The sequence below is a fragment of the Cornus florida genome, unplaced genomic scaffold, assembly GCF_030987335.1.
Source record: "Cornus florida cultivar Cherokee Brave unplaced genomic scaffold, ASM3098733v1 CherokeeBrave_3.0.0_Hap2_Chr05, whole genome shotgun sequence".
In the NCBI taxonomy this organism is placed as follows: domain Eukaryota; kingdom Viridiplantae; phylum Streptophyta; class Magnoliopsida; order Cornales; family Cornaceae; genus Cornus; species Cornus florida.
Genome location: NW_026775575.1, coordinates 54,100,532 through 54,118,415, shown reverse-complemented (window position 1 = coordinate 54,118,415; position 17,884 = coordinate 54,100,532). Strand labels below are relative to the sequence as shown.

Here is a 17,884-nt window from a genome sequence, read left to right as displayed (position 1 = left end):
TCTTCAGACACATTTAGGTCTAATATATCAGAGGCTTGGGTAGTAATTAATTAAACGATAAATTACATAGACATTCTTAAATTACACTCAAATAGACTGCTCAACTTTTATTATTTTGACTTTCTCTTAGATTTGGTACTTGTGTTCAATGACACTTTTAGAGCAACTCCAGCGCAAGGCAACCTTTTCATTCTACACTTTATGTAAATTGTATAGCCACATTGGCAATTGATTCTACATTTATTTTGGAGACTCCAAGTTCTTGTTGTACACTCATTTTTTCATTCTACACTTTATTATATTATTATTTTAAAAAAAATAAATATTTTATTTTATTTTATTTTTTTCCAACCGTTTTATTCTCAACAACTATAAAAATAACTGCTATAATTGTTTGCTCCGATTATATATTTAGATACAAGATATTTAAAAAAAATTAATATTAAAAAATAATAATATTACATATATAAAAAATCATTATGTGATGAAGATGTTTAAATTTATTAATTGAACAAAATATTTAATTATTATACAAATTAATTAAATTATTATGTAATAAAGAAATAAATTAAATTGATAAGTCAAAAAGTACTCTTTTTTTTTTTAAAAAACAATTAATTAAATTCTTGTGCAAATTAAATGATTCTTTTTATTTATTTAGAATAAATTACTCTTTTTTAATTAATTAAATTATGACTCTTTTATATTAATTACTTAATACAATACACATAGAAAAACATACACAATAAACTTTAAATAAATGACATAAAATAATTATCCTACACACCATCACACAATATCATTTTTACATTTTTATTATTATTCACGCACAAAACTGTGTTTTGTCCGGCGCTACTCAAGCTCCCACAAGTGTAGTGTGAAGTGTACAATATGTAATGGGCCTGCAAGTGTGTAATCGATACATCAAGCACTTTGTTTCTCCGTAGTCATAGATATTATACAAACTGATCTTGTGTTGGGGTAAATTTTTTTTTCTCCTAACAGACCTATTAATCCAATTTTGTAAAATAATATAGTAAATTATTATAATATAAGTAATGAATACTGATTTATGTATAATTTGTCTAAATCTTAATTCACCCTTAATCAAATGGTTTTGCTACTGTTCATTTGAAATTTACCAAAATACCCTAACCAAGAATATGCATATATATGGATATGATCCAGTCTTTGTAAAATCTGGACTTTATGTACTTGTCAATCCTCATTTGGCTGGAATTTCATAGGGTCTACCCTAAAGTGGGTACATAGACTTTGTGTACTGTCCAATGGCATTTTGACGCGTCTATGTAAGTAGCTGAAAATTTACTGAGAGGAAATATATATATATATATATTATTTATTTTGAATTTGTTTGACCATTTGGGAAAAAATATATATATATATATATATTTATATGTATTTATTGTAATGGACAGTAATTAGAAGATGATATACTTGGGTAGAATTGAAAGTGGGTTGTGAGATTTGGTTCCCTGTAACCTCAGTATGGGCACGAATACAAATACGATAAGACATGGGTATGATTTGAACACATTTATATATGAATATAAATTTTTATTTGTATACATATATTGAGTAATAATATTATAAAAATTTAATTCATTTTTTATTTTTATACTAAGAGTGATTTAAAATTTCGTTTGTGATCATATGTATATATAATGTCAATTTTTTTTAAAGAAAAAAGTTGAACACTTTATAGAATATGTTCATATTATTTGTAAGATTTTCGAGTAGGTTTGTGTTAGAAATGTTTGAAAAATATTGTCTTAAGTGTCTAAGAAGCATGGCTAAAGTGTTCGAAAGTGTTTGAAAATTGTCCAAAACAATACAAATTTATTTTTATTTACGGACATATCAGACACATATATCGGAGAAATATCAGTATTGGACACGAATATAACACGAGTACGAATAAAAGTGTCCGGGCTTCAGATATTAAAACAATTCATTGGTAAAGAAAGATTACATCTACAATCAAATTCAACATGATGTTTGCTTAACATTCCAGAATTTACTTAGGAACCAATGTTAATGCCAAAAATCTACACGCTCCGGAGTCGGTGGCGATTTCTGCAAAATAAGAGAAGTGATGACCGGCGTGGTGCCAGTCAGGTGCACTCCGACAGTCAAGTTAGTACTTGACGATCTAATATCCGATAAGGATTATATATAAAATTTATGGCGTACCTTTTTAGGTTAACCCATCATCTCTTTTATAGAAACATTAATGATAGTAGTTGTTGAAACGAGATTCTCCTTGATCCAAGATGATATCGTTTCCTTCTTACAGGAATGGTAACTCTGGTTACATATGGTAACCAGATATTTTTTATGATTCCATAAAGATTTTGGGTAAGATAAATCCCTTACCCTTATTTTATTTCTCTTTTAACTTTGAGTTGGTTATTATTTTTATACCTATCAGTTGCCCCCCATTCTTGTGCTTGCTTGTCAAGTATCGAGAATGTCAAAGTGTTTTTTTGAGTGACGTCTTTTTAGCATAAATCAATCTCTTTTTAGGTTACCCCTTGTTGGGCGACCTTTTTTTTTTTTGGTTGATCTCTTAAGATTTGCCCGAACTTCATGAGCTGAGGGAGTAGGCTTTCTTAAGTTGAATGAACTTACCTTTTAAAAAAGGGAAGTATATTTACGAGTTTCACTCAGTTTGCCCTTTAAAAAGGGAAATATATTTTACAAGTTGATTTTTGATTTCGACCCTTTTTAATACGAAGGACAACAATCACAAGTTTCTTTCAGCTCGGACCCTTATAGTACGGGACACTTTTATATCAATCCCTTATAATATGGGGAATGGCAATTACGAGCTTCATTTAACTCGCCCTTTAAAAAGGAAAATATATTTTACGAGCTTCACTCAGCTCGCCCTTTAAAAAGGAAAATATATTTTACGAGCTTCACTCAGCTCACCCTTTAAAAAAGGAGGTATATTTTACAAGTTGATTTCGACCCCTTTTAATACGGAGGACAACAATTACGAGTTTCATTCAGCTTGGACCCTTATAGTACGAGGCACTTTTATATCAATCCCTTATAATACGGGGATGGCAATTGCGAGTTTCATTCAACTCGCCCTTTAAAAAGGAAAATATATTTTACGAGTTTCACTCAGCTCGCCCTTTAAAAATTGAGATATATTTTACAAGTTGGTTTCGACCCCATTTAATACGAAGGACAACAATTACGAGCTTCATTCAGCTCGGACCCTTATAGTACGGGGCACTTTTATATCAATCCCTTATAATACGGGGATAGCAATTACGAGCTTCATTCAACTCGCCCTTTAAAAAGGGAGTAGGTTCTCCAAGTTTCATGACCCTATCCTTTTAATATGGGAGGTTCATCCTTGTAAGTTTTGTCATCTCATCTTTTTAATAAGAGAGACTAATTTTCGATTGTTGTGTGAGCTCATCTATTTAATAAGGAAGATTGATTTTCCAGAATTTCGTGAGCTCGTATCTTTAATAAGAGAGGTTAAGTTTCTGCCCCCATTCCCAAGCTTGCCTCTCATGCGCAAGAAGCACTAATGTGTACAGTTTGAACGGATAATATATATATATATATATATATATATATATATATATATATATATATATCAGAATTAGTATAATTAAGGCAAAAACTTATCATTGAGCATCATAGGACCAAAATCATCCATGGAGCTAGCGATTATTCTCTAGAATAAGAAATTTTTTTTTTTAAACCCTGTGAAAAGTATCCGCGGGTACTATTCCCGTGAGTACTGATCATGTGAATAATACTCACAAAATAATAATTTTTTTTTTTTAAAACCCTGTGAATAGTACTCGCGGGTACTATTCATGTGAACAGTACTCACAATTTTATTTTATTTTTATTTTTTTTCTTGGGAACAGTACCCGCAGAGCATAGTATTCTATTGAAGGGTTCCCGGGTGAACTACATCATTATGTAGGTAAACAATATTTTGCAAACAATTAGAAACACATAAAAAATTGTTTATCTTTAAATCATGTGAGGAAGTGTAGACATATATTTTGATATACGCGTAATGCATGAAACTTACCCAGTTAACAGCGATGATGAAGCGGTAGGGTGGGGCTTTCCAGCAATTTTACCGGATTGAGCAACTGTACCCTTGCTTTTAGCCACGCAATCCATGAACTGTTCTCTTTTTTTTAGAGAAAGCTAGATTGTAAAGAGACTGAATTACTTTTAAGTTTTGTCATAGATTTCACTTGTACAAACCATGATTTGTTGGGACTAATATACGTTCCCACAGACGGCGCCAACTGTTAATGCCAAAAATCTACACGCTCCGGAGTCGGCAGCGATTCCTGCAAAACAAGAGAAGTGATGACCGGCGTGGTGCCGGCCGGGTACACTCCGACGGTCAAGTTAGTACTTGACGATCTAATATCCGATAAGGATTACATATAAAATTTATGGCGTACCTTTTTAGGTTGACCCATCATCTCTTTTATAGAAACATTAATGGAAGTAGTTGTTGAAATGAGATTCTCCCTGATCCAAGATGATATCGTTTCCTTCTTACAGGAATGGTAACTCTGGTTACATATGGTAACCAGATATTTTTTATGATTCCATAAAGATTTTGGATAAGATAAATCCCTTACCCTTATCTTATTTCTCTTTTGACTTTGAGTTGCTTATTATTTTTATCCCTATCAACCAGAATTAAGGACAAAAATCAGTGTGAAAATAATAATAATAATAAAATAACATACTGAAATCCTGATACATGGAATATGGTTTACATTTTCTTAGCATTTTTTGTTCATGTTATGCTTCATTGCTTATTGTTAGAATATATTATTACTGAATTGTACAATATATTTCAATCATGTATAGATTTACCATGTATTCGTTACCTATTTAAATCCTTATATATCTTCATATTTTACACATCAATATCAATACAATATACAGTTTCTCTTAAAAAAAATATATATCATAGTCACCGCCAGAGATGGCACCATTAGCCCTATCCTCGGCAGCGGCGGTCAACCAACACGCTTCCGCACTCCGAGATCTTTCATATGTCATGTCCAGGGAAGCCACATTATAAGTCTTCCTTTGGGGAAATCCAACGAGATGCTGCCTTGTTTAGAGAAGTCCCGCCTAAGGATGTCCCGTATAAGGAAGTCTCGTTGTTTAACGAGATGTCACGTTAGGAGATGCTCAACGTATTGGATTAGTTCCGTCGATCACCACGCCACCATGCGCTTCAAGTGGTAATCCACTCTTCCATGCGCTTTCACGAGCACCAATGGTAATCCCGCACCTCAACGTGTCAAATCAGCTCTGTCACCGCGCTACCACACGCCATCAGTGGTACTCATCGTGTGCTCACACGCGTCTTCAACGTAGTGAATCTTCACAAATTCGTCACCCATCAGTTTATAGTAATTACCACCGGGGATGACAACGTCAACCTATTCACGCTTTGCGCCTACCTCCAAGATCTTCACAGATCCACCTTACGTCACTTGACATGTCAACATTGGTGCAACTACAGACACAATTTGCAGCGGTGCTAGTAGTTGTGCCATGTTACCTGCCACGACAGTTGCCATGTTAGACATCATCAGCAGTGGTGCCAACAGTAGTTTCACATCAGTTGTCATGTCAGACACAGTCAGCAGCGGTGCTAGCAGTAGTGCCACGTCACATGTCACGTTAGCTGTTAATCGTGTCTCCATCTTCATCATGGGTAAAAACCCATCTTCACCAAATCGCTTCCGCCATGCCGCTTTCAAGATTTCATTTCCAAACTCAAGATGGTTTCATTTAATCCACCTTAATTTTGAGTGGGGCTGTTAGAATATATTGTAAAATATATTATTATTATATTGTAGAATATATTCTAACCATGTATAGGTTTACCAAAAAGGATTTAGGTTTCTTACTCTCCACACCTATATATATAAACTCTTATGTATCTTCATATCTTATACATCAATATAATATATAGTTTCTCTATTTTATATTTCTAACACTTATAAATATATAATTTTTTGCATCGTCTATTTGCAGTGAATTGCTACACCTATTATTTTTAATTAATTATTTATGCAATAAATAAGAAAATGAGTCCTCTACTTACTTATATTTAACATAAATAACTCATAAAAAAAATTATTCAATTGGACAAGCTACTGTAAATATTCAATGTGAGCATTAGTGGTCTAAATATATAATAGAGAGACGTAAATATATAGTGTATCAGTAGTATACAGGGCTTAGGAGAAGAGAGAGATGCAAAAAGTGTGAGTGGGTTAGCGAGCGACTGTTACTGAGTTTGGGAATTGTTAAAAGGCAGTGGGGAAAGCCTGCAAGAGAATCTGAGGCCTAAACATGGTAAAGCAGAGGATATTGACACCATCTGCACCTTAGACACCTCTCAGATCCACCACCACTCCATCCATCTGCAATACTAACAATCTCCAACCCCCACACCCCCCCCCCCCCCCCCCCCCCCCCCTCTCTCTCTCTCACACACACAAACACACTCACACACAACCCCATAATCTGATTAGCCGTACCTTCCACCCTCCTTTTCTCCACACCTTCTCAACCACTCCCACTTTACAGAGTCCCAACAAATAAAGAGAGAGAAACTTAATTTTAGAGAGAGAGAATATATATGGAGTTTTCTAAATTGTAGGGGTTTGATTTGGGGCGTGACAGTAGTTGTTGCATGGGACTGGGGGAATTAAATCAGACCACTCCAAGTGCTATTCATTAGTCTACAACTACTACTACTTCTTCATTATTAATTCAATCTTCAAACAAAACCAATCTCTGTCTTCTTCTTCTTCTTCTTCTTCCTTCTTATTCATGGAGTTGAAGAGTAGCATTAGATTGAGATTTTTCAACAAAACACCTCTCTTTTACTTCACCGCCATTTTCTTCTTCTTCTTCTTCTTCTTCTCTGTTTGTGCATTTCTCAGCACCAAAACTCCCTGTTTAGGTAAGCAAATCATAACTTTCTTATGCCATTGCTAATTACTTTTCTCATCATAAACATACAAATATATATATATTTATATATCACTTTTCTTCTATAGTATATGCCAAATCTATCTTTCAAAATTTTTGTCTATTTCATGTATATTACTCCATCATTTCCTACCACTCTCTGGTCTTTTCTTTCTTGCAGATACCAGGTGTCATTTAACTGGTACTAAAGCAGATTTTTACTTTCAGGTTAGTAAATTTATACTATATATATATATAGAATGTTCAAGCAAACACAGCTGCACACATAATATATATATCTGAGTCTCATCTGTGAAGAGAAGAGATTATTCATTTGTATTATAAATTTAATCATATAAGATATAGATACATGTGTGTGTGTATATATATATATGCATATGTAATGTTTTCTTTTTTGTTTTTCGATGTATCTATGTAATCTTGATCTTCCAACAATGAGTTACATAATTAGTTATGCAGTAGTGGTGGCAATTTGTGGACAAAATTAGTCCAACCGTTTGTTCTGACTCTTCTGAGCCGTTTGATTGAAGATAAGAGTTTGCATTATTGTAGTAGTAATCGATATAATTAGTCTCTCTCTCAGACATACACTCTTTTCAAACAAATTAAACATACTAACTGCTAAAATGCGCCAAAGCAGGTTACAGAGATTTTTGTTCCTTGGCCTCGGTACCCCACCTCTGCCCTCTGCCTCCCTCTCTTGGCCGTCCGATTCATGGAATCTGTAGGGTACTTCATACTTGTCAATTTTGTGGTCCATGGACACTGTCATGCAGGGTCGGTCTCGGCTCTTGCGAGGCCCACACAACACCACCGGCGCACGTTAGCTCACCTTAATCGTGTCCATGTCCTCTTCCTTCCAAGTCTTCTGTTTCTTGACCAAAATGTGTTAACCAAAAACCATGTCCTCTAGTACTCCACATGATTAAGTCATGTATATATATAACTTATTGTGTGTGTGTGTGTGTGTGTGTGCGCGTGTATTTCGATTTAGAGATATTGGGTTTTTCTTGAGTATCATAATAGTCCTTTTGGACACATACAGTCCTCCCATCTCACAGACATGGTCTTAGAATCAATGTAGGTATGAGTCAAACTCATGATCATAGTATTTTGAAGCAATGTCCTCACAATTTTGTGTACTCTTTAGTTTAGGTCTATTTGTTAATGAAATTGAAACAAAATTTACTTTATGGTACAGGAATGTTTCGAGAGAGTGTCTTCAGAGAAACTGAATGGTGAAGAGATGGTGTCGTTGAGGTTGGCTAGGACACCTAGGAGGTTGTTGGGTGGGCTGGGATCCTCGCCGCCCCGGTGCATTTCTAAGTGCGGCAGGTGCACGCCCTGCAAGCCTGTTCACGTGCCGGTGCCTCCCGGAACGCCGGTCACAGCCGAGTACTACCCGGAGGCATGGAGGTGCAAATGTGGCAACAAGTTGTATATGCCCTAGTTCTATATATATATATAGCTTTGCTATATATGTGCATGGTTAATTATTAATTAATTTCATATAGACTTTTCATTTTCTATAGTTTGATATAGCATGGGTGGTGAACGTACTCCAAGACACTATTGTCCCTTTCTACTACTACTACTGCTACTGGGGGATGGTCCAATTTAAAGTAGGAACTTGCATGTGTTTGGCAACTGAGAAAAGGTGGTGTTCTCTTTCTTATGCTAGAATTAATACTCCGAAGGGAAAGCTTGAAAAAAAGAATATAGAAGTTTGATTTATATGTAAAGAATCTGTTCTGTTGATATAAGAGTTCAGATCAGAAGTAATTGTTTTTTACTGTGGACAGTGGAGTGCGACTACTAGTTGCTGCCATGCTACTTGATGTTATGTGTTACAACTCTAATTTTCAAATCCATATATATATATATATATATATATATATATTGTTGCATGCACTGATTTCACCACTTTTCTGTCATTTTTAATCGGCAAAAATATAATAAAATTAGTGGGTGATATATGTGTGTCTGTGTATATATATATATATATAATATTAAATTGTACTATGAGAGGTGATAATCTATTAAATAATTGTCAATAATGGGTTAATCTTATTATTGGATTCCTTTGCACCAGTTCCCAAACATTGACATATACATAAGTTGTCACAATTTTCAATAAGAACAAAAACATATATATAATAGTAGGCAGCTTAATTGGAGAATTAAAAATTCTGCAACTTCCCCTGGTGTGTTTTGTGTCTTTTCCATTCCATTGTGGCATGCATCCAAACAAGATCAGTAGTTGTGGGACATCACCGTGCAAGGTTCACTTTCCTATACCCTAAGGACAACAAATTTAGAATATATAGTAGGACCGAAGAAAAGTCAATTTATTTTATTTTATTTTATTTTATTTTTAAGCACTCCATAATTCACTACTGAACACGTTAACATATACAATTTTCTGTCTCACATGCACCGAATAATTATCAGGAAAGTTCTTCTTACGAAATTAAATTCAGCTCATGTGAAAGATTATATAGTAGGACCCAAGAGAAGACAATTTATTTTATTTTATTTTTATAAATATGGTGGCGTCGAATATTTTAAAGCACTACGTAATTCAGTACTGAACACATAAACGTATACAGTCTTCTATCTCACATGTATTGAACAATTATCAGGATAGTTCTCCGAACGAAATTGAATTTTAGCTTATGTGAAAGGAAGCAAAACAAAGTTGAGCTGATTGGGAAAATCAAGGAATGATACTTTTTATTAATAATTTTATTAATAAGTCTGTCTAATCTCATCTTGGTACATTATTATTTTTATTTTTTAATTTTTTTTATTATTATTATTTTTGGCCCGGCAAAGAAACACAAACAAAACAAAACAAAACAAAACAAGACAACCACAACAACAAAAACAAAAACCAAAATAAACCATCCATCGACACCTCAAACAACCAAGATACTTCGAAGACAGATCCAAGGCATCCAAACTAGCAGAAGTAGAAATTTGAGACGGAAACACAGAAAGCAACCCGAGACAACATAGCAATATCATGAGCGACCCAATTGCCCAAAGGATGAAAATGTTCCAAATAAGCAACAGCAAAAGACCAAAGGTCCATGCGAATATCAAAGCAAATCGAAGCAATTTCAAACGGGCATCCCGAAACATCCTTCACATCCCGAAACTTTAGTACATTAAGCAAGTAAATTTTAAGGTAACTTGGATTTTATCAAATTTTGTATGAAATTTTAAAGTGTTTATTGAATATTGTAAGCTGATTTAATGAAATTTGAATTTTGATGCTCTCCACACAGACACTGACAAAGTCACACACACACACACACACACACATATATATATATATATATAATTATATTATGACAATAATTAAGTCATTGTTGTTGGTCTTCTGGTACTAGCCTACTAATATCTTTCTTTGGATATTTCTTCATAATCTGTGGCCCATTCCACTTTCTGGATCACAGCTGAACGTACCCCACAATATTGTCATGTACCAGCAAGGATTGGACTCCTGTTTGTTCCATGCATGATTGTTGTGTCAATTTTAGACCTATATAATAGAAGAATGTCCAAAGACTCCAAACCTATTACTAGACCTCTAGTTTTCATGTTATTTTATTTTATTTTATCATTATTATTTTTTTTATGACAAGAATATTAGGGTTAGTAATTAAAAAGAAGAGAGGGTGTAAGATTCGAATACATAATTCCAAACACGTGAATGTATTTATTTGTTTGAAATACAAGTACCATATTGACAATTTATTGGCATTGGAACTTCCGAACAAAAAAAAAAAATTTATTGGCACTGGTATGTAAGCCCAAATAAAGAACACAAATGATACTTAGAGGTGTCCTCTAACCTAACCATAGTTGCTTGATAATCTCATCCTTCTATTATCAACACTGATTTTAGTAGCTCTCAAATTTTATTGGTTGGTGAAATGATATCATAAATGGGTTTATTAACATTTGTTTAACTTAGAGTTTTTTTGGTATGCACTTTGTTTTAGGTGTTTTTGTTTTTATCAGGTATTATAATAGTAAATAGTGGAAAAAATGTGTTTGATAAAAAATGTTTCGTTTTGTACAGTATCGAAACGTTTCGTGAATAGTGGCCAAATGTTGATACACTAATTTTGTTATTTTTACATGTTAGCAACAAATACTATAATAATAATTTGTACGTCAAAAAAAAAATTTTAAAAAAAATTAAAAAATCCTTAAATGTTCAATTTTAAACTTGCAACACTTTTTACCAAATATAATATTGCAACAAATAAACATTATCAAACATGCTTTCGATTACTACGCAACATACCATACAACAAAACACTTGTTTTGTTTCGAATTAAAATAAAAATAAAAATAAAAAATAAAAATAAAACGCATACCAAATAGACCCTTAGTGATACTGACTATAATTTTTCGTTTGTACCAATATCTCAAGTTGATCAACTTGATCTTTCATCTTAATTTTGAGATTTCAAGTTCTATTGTTTTCCACTTTTGATAAAACAATTTAGGGTTAATTTCACTCACACCCCCTGAGGTTTGCCCTATTAACAGACAGATGAAAGATAACCCTTTTTTTAACAATGACACCCCCTCAAATTTGCTGAGTTTGACAAAGGCACCCATGAACACTCTGACAATAATAAAATGACTAAAATGTCCTTTGACTTGTCAAGTGGACCATTCAAATGTTAAAATTACCGATTTAACCTTCCCATTAATTTTAATTTACCAAACTACCTATCAGATATACACACACACACACACACACACAGATATACAGAGAGAATGGGACAAGAGGGGAAGAAGAAGAGGGTGGTTTCCACCTCCACTAGCAGCACACCTCCACAACCACCATCACTATGGCGCCCCATGTCAAACACCGAACATGACCACTGGCTACCATAGCCACATGTGCAACACCAAACATGACCACTCCAAAGTACGCCGGCCACTCCCCTCTATCAACAATCGATTGGACAGCCTGATTACCTAAAAAAAAATCTCAATCCAATCTATACTCACCAAAACATGTAATTCATCATCTTCAACCTTTATTCCCTGCAACCCATTGAAAACTTCCACCAATGCAAAACACCCTGAATAGATGATCATCGATCAACCTGAATCTCTGATCAACGATTCGCAAATCCTCAAACACCAAAGTGGCCATTGCAATTGAAGCCCTAAGTAGCCAACAACAAAAGCCGAAACCCTAAGTGGCTACTACAACCTTCTCTGTCGCCACCAACAACACCAGTGCTCACCAACTGATATACCAATTAAGGGGCGGTGGTGGTTAGTCAACTCCGAAGAGTGAGGGGTGAAGATGACCATGAAAACTCAATTGACGGCACGCCAAATTTTGAGAGTGTTGATTGGGAACAAGACGATATGTTCGACGGATTCGGCAAGCATGATGATGCAAAATTCGTGATCAGTGAACTCTCCAAGCCAACATCAATCTTCGAGCTCAGATAAGACTATGGGTGCTGATCGGAATATTCGTCGAATCGAAGCAACCATCCTTCCTCCTCTCTGTGCATCACCTCTCGCCGCCGCAAATTCTCTAAGCTCCTTCTTGTGAATAAAAAAAAATTATATATATATATACACAAAAAAAAAACTGGGTTGTTACCCTTGATGGGCTCTTCTGGATCAGATGGAGTGAAATCGGCGATGAGAAACGACGTATTGGAGGAGAAGTAGCGTTAACCAAGGAGAAATTGGGATCAGACGGTTGAGAATCCGCAACTGGGTTTCCACCCTGTAGGGAGTGGAGAGAGAAAAATAAAGAACCGGGTGGGGCGGTGTTGGAGGTGGTGGTTGTGGGTGGAGGTTTTGGCGGTGGCGGTGGCGGTGGCAGACGTGAGTTGTGGTGATGGTGGGTTGGAGGATATTGATGTTAGAGAGAGAAAGTAGGTAGGTGAGTTAATTTTCTTTTTTCCTAAAAAAAAGGGCATTTCGGTAATTTAGTGATTTTGATATTTTAGATTAAATATGAATAAAATATTAAAAGGCAATGTAGACATTTTACTCCTTTGGGGTGTCATTGTTCAAAAAATGGCTATCTTTCATCTGGCTGTCAATAAGGCAAACCTCAGGGGGTGTGAGTGTAATTAACCCAACAATTTATAAGCGTATTTTGTCAAGTGCACAAATGCCAATATTCCTATCTCAAATGGCGGCAATGCTTTTTCAGGTCATACATGAGGTCTTGAGTTGGGCCTCTTACCTCGAAACCCCAAGTATTCCTAACATGCTCTCAGACAATTTTACTATTTTAAAATTTGATATAATACAAAAATATAAAAAATGTATTTCTTAGTTTTGTTATAAAAATAATAATAATAAAATTGCATCTAGAACGTGTCCCACTCGTAATTCGCAGTATCGGTCACGATCGCGATATCGATCGCGGTATAACGGATTCGGACAAAATTAATGTAAACTGACCGATACGAATCGCATATCAAACTTAAAAAAAGATCATACATCAGTCAATATATCGCATATCGGACAATACTGGAACCATGATCCCATTAGCTACACTCTCTCTCCCTCTCTCTTTTTCTATAGTGCATGGTTGAGGAAAAGTAAAAACCTAAAGGGCTGCTAAGCGCTAAGAGATAAGGAAATTAGGATAGTGAGATCCAACTTAGTGTGCACTAATCACCCTTTTAGTGTAGCTGGCTAATCCGATAGTAGGAATGTGGAAACTTACCCAACATGTTTTAAAGTAGAAGATAAATTATCCTATCATTAATAAATTAACATGACATCAAGTGTCGTACAAAATTGTGCAACCCATTAGTTGTGATGCCCCTAAAACCTCGTGACAAAATTGGTCGTATTTAACTATTTGATTGAATTATGTATTCACGAGAGTTCATACATTGGATTTGTCACCAGGCACGGACCATTAATGAGAAATTAGTTATTGCAATAGTAAGCTTTGTAACAATGTCATGGTGCAATAAACGGTTATAAAGATTTCATCAAAGTACATATATAAATTTTTTAATTCTATTATAGATTCACTTTCCTTTGGTAGAGTATTTGTTGCCGTCCATTACACCAGGTCATCGTTGTAAGGAATATAATAAATAATTTCTCATAATTAAGGAATAAGTGGTGATTTTTTTTTTTTTATTACAAAATTTGCAATAAAATTTGTAAAAATTTTAAAAGCATTCTTATTTTTTATAAAAATTTTAAAAATATTTTTATTTAATTTTTAATACCTCGTAATATATTATTATTGTTCGAAGTGCACCTCATACAAATGATAATAATTAAAATTCGCCATTAACAAACAGCATGTATTATACTAAAACCTTTTATACAATAAAAATTGATCTAGACTGGTGGTGGGGAGCCACGTGGGGCTGCTCCGTAGTTGCACCTTGCCGACGCTTGAGCATCATTAGACCATCTCTATAGTATTGATTTATCAAAAATAATAAATAAGAAATAAATTAAAGTTCTATTGACTAAAAATAAAATTACAAATACATCCTTTACATTATTAAAATTTTCAATTTTCGAAAAAAATTATTAAAATTTTCAACTGAATATTACCTATATTTCATGTCACACTTTTTGTGACTTAAATTAGTACTCTATCTGTATTCTTTATTTTTGTACTACAGTGAAATTATCAATCTCTCTTTTATGCATGTTCCATTTATTAAGAAATAAAAATACATTATTTTTTTTCTATTTCAATAAATTATCATTTTTTTTAATTTAAACATAATTAAGGTCTAATTAGTAATTTCATATCATTGTTAACGACAATTTTGAATGAAATGCATTCCAATTTTAGAGGGTTTATTTATTTTTATTATTATTATTTTTGTTGTTGCAAATAAAATAAAAAATAAAAAAATTATTACAAAAGCCAGTTCAATTTCAAATAGAGCACCATTTCTCTTTAAAATAACCGCTAATATCAGTTTCATTTCCTCACCCCCACCCACACACTCTCTCACACACACACACATTTCTCTTCTGGAATGATTTTGAGCTCATCGTAGAGAGAGAAAATGTGCCCGCTGAGAGTGATTCTGATCTTTCTCTCGGCAACACTCGCCGGCTTTTTCCTACTGAGAAACCTCAAATCTCAACCCAAAATCCCTCAGGAAGAAGAAGAAGAAGATCATCATTCCCGCGATTCCCTAATTCCTCCCTCCGATTCTTCCTCCTTCGAATCCAACACATTCTTCTCCAAGGTCCCCAATTTGTTCCCTTTCCATTACTTCTAGGGTTTTCCTTCCCATCAATTTCCCTTCTCTCCCAATTCTAAATGATTCAAATTCAATTCCATCGCACAAACATTTCTCTATCCTAATCAATTAATCATGTTTTGCAGGTTTGGGCAGCAATTGGAACTGGGTTCTGGACCTGCGTGGACATGGCAAGCGGACGATATCTATGGAGGAATTTGGTATCGTCTTCTTCTAAGCCCTCGAGCTGATCTGTTTGGACTGACAACTTCTTTGTATAGGTTTGATTTCTTTAAATTTAGGTTGGATTTCGATTTTATTTGGGTACTTAGAATTGCACGCCAAATAGGGATATCCTCAATGCTTTGTAAATTGTAATAATAATTTAGCTTTTCAAATTGAAAACAATATTGTTGGTTGTAGAGTTTGTGTGTTTGAACATTACCCATATCTGAATTGTTCAAACCTTTACCTGTATGTAATACAATATTGCTCTTCCATCATTATATGAATTGTTCAAACCTTTACCTGTATGTAATACAATATTGCTCTTCCATCATTATCTGAATTGTTTCTGTGTAGGCCTGTGAATTATACTATAGTTTCTTTCTGTTTGTTGGTTTTATGGTTGGAATTTGTATACTTGAATACATGGAAAGAGGAATCATCTTTTTGCACTCTTAATTCGTGGTGATGCGGCACGACAATCCATAATTGCCAGTTCTACTGGAAATTTTCCTTTTTAATCTTAATTCATATGAATTGCAATTGGGCAGCCCTATTAATAGAGTGTAGCTACTGATTAACTGGCATATTTTCGTAATATTTAACTACAATTGTAATTAATGATCTCTTTTTTGCGTTCCTTAAACAAGCAGTCTTCAATTAGTTATTAACCGGCATAGTTTTGTAATATTTAACCACCATTGTAATTATTGATTTCTTTTTTGCGTTCCTTAAACAAGCAGTCTTCAATTAGTTCTGGTTTGCTCCATGTCTACTTCTTCAACTTTTTTGCACTCTTTTTCAAATTGTGTTAGTGCCCTTGTCTTTGTTTTCTAGAAACAATTCTTATGCTTGATTTGGCCGTCTTCTTAACTTTCTGACCGTGATAGTGTATGAAGCTGAATGAGTGTTTCAGAAAACAAAAAAAAAAATTGATAGAGGATTAGTTTAGATGCAAAACCTAATTGTTTAGGCAATGCTTAAGGTGACTTACATGACTCTTTTAACAAGATATTTGCACCCTGAGCTTCTGTGTTTTTTTTTTTTTTTTCCTAGTTGTAAAATGTGGGAGCAGGTATGATTTCAATATTGGATAGCTTTGTTTCTGCATCAAACTGAAGTAAAAAGTGCAACGTACGTTTCCACGGTTTTTAAAGTTCCAAACAAATTACATATTGTTGTGTTAAGGTGTAGATTTTTATTTTCTTTTGGACAAGTTCATAGCACTAGTTTGTGTTGGTAGGGGCATGTTGGCCTCAGGCTTTAGTGAATAGCTATCAATTGTCATCCATGGGATAAGAAAATATATAGAGCGTACTTCTGGTATAACCGGCATTTGAGTAGGTTGTCATCTGTTGAAGTTCACCATTTTCTAGTTTTCAATCTTTTGTACTTACTACTTGTAAGTGCTATTTAGGAAGATGTAAATAGGAATTGTGCTTTTAGCATATACCAAATGATATGAAAGGGTCAGATAAGCACCCAAGCTATACGGTAGAAGGGTGAATAATCTCAATTTGTATAATTTACATGAACCATTTAAAATGTACTTAATATGCTTATTTGAAATCTTTATACAGGAAGAAAGAGAGTGGTTTCCATGCCTGCATATATAGACACACAGAGAATAGGATTCAATTTATAAAATATAATGAAATTTATTACTCCATAGAAATCAGGATTAAATAGTACATCAATATGAATATTAGAATCATTGCCTCATTGGGCAGTTCCGAAAGATGTCAAGAAATCTAAGTTCAACTTTTATCTCTATCTCTGGCTTGGGAGTTGGGGTTGATTGTTGTCTCTGACCTAGCTACCAATACTTAGTTGGTTAATGCAATCATTACCATGAACAATACAAGAAAAGACCTCCAACAGTGATGCAACTTTTTTGGACACTCTGAGTCTGAGCTTTAACAGATTTACCATGTAGAGTGTTCCACTTTTGGTAATCTTGCAGGAGTCCACTCCACGATTAAGCTCCATATCATTGTCTTACTTCCCTTATATTTGTTATCTCTGTTCTTTCTTTTGTTTTTAATAGTTTTGAATTTAACACCAAGAAATAAGGCATAGTTTTGGCTCATGAACTCCATCACTTCCTCAAATCTAAAAGCTATGGAAAAGGGGGTGATTTAGCGCTAAAACTCGACAAGGCAAAGGAATATGCCCAAGTCAAATGGAAGTTAAGGCCAGCCCTTTCGAAAGTCTACCTTTTGAACATCTAGGTTTCCATAAGTGTTGTTGGCACTTAGTCAAAGTGACTGCCTTGTCTCTATCAGTTAAGCGTTCTCGCCGAAAAGAGAAGAGAGCTATCTCAGGCGCTGGTTCGTCTACTTGGAAAAACTCTGAGCTCTAACACTATTAAA

The 17,884-nt window shown here is 34.2% G+C and overlaps 1 protein-coding gene across 1 annotated transcript; it reads left to right on the top strand.

Annotated features, from left to right (window-relative positions):
* Window positions 1-6,505: 6,505 nt before the first annotated feature.
* Window positions 6,506-8,578, top strand: LOC132306487 (EPIDERMAL PATTERNING FACTOR-like protein 6). The gene is made up of 3 exons (XM_059803877.1): window positions 6,506-7,018; window positions 7,208-7,254; window positions 8,249-8,578. Exons 1-3 carry the CDS (start codon window positions 6,886-6,888, stop codon window positions 8,495-8,497), a joined length of 429 nt encoding a protein of 142 aa, XP_059659860.1. The 5' UTR covers window positions 6,506-6,885; the 3' UTR covers window positions 8,498-8,578.
* Window positions 8,579-17,884: the final 9,306 nt, after the last annotated feature.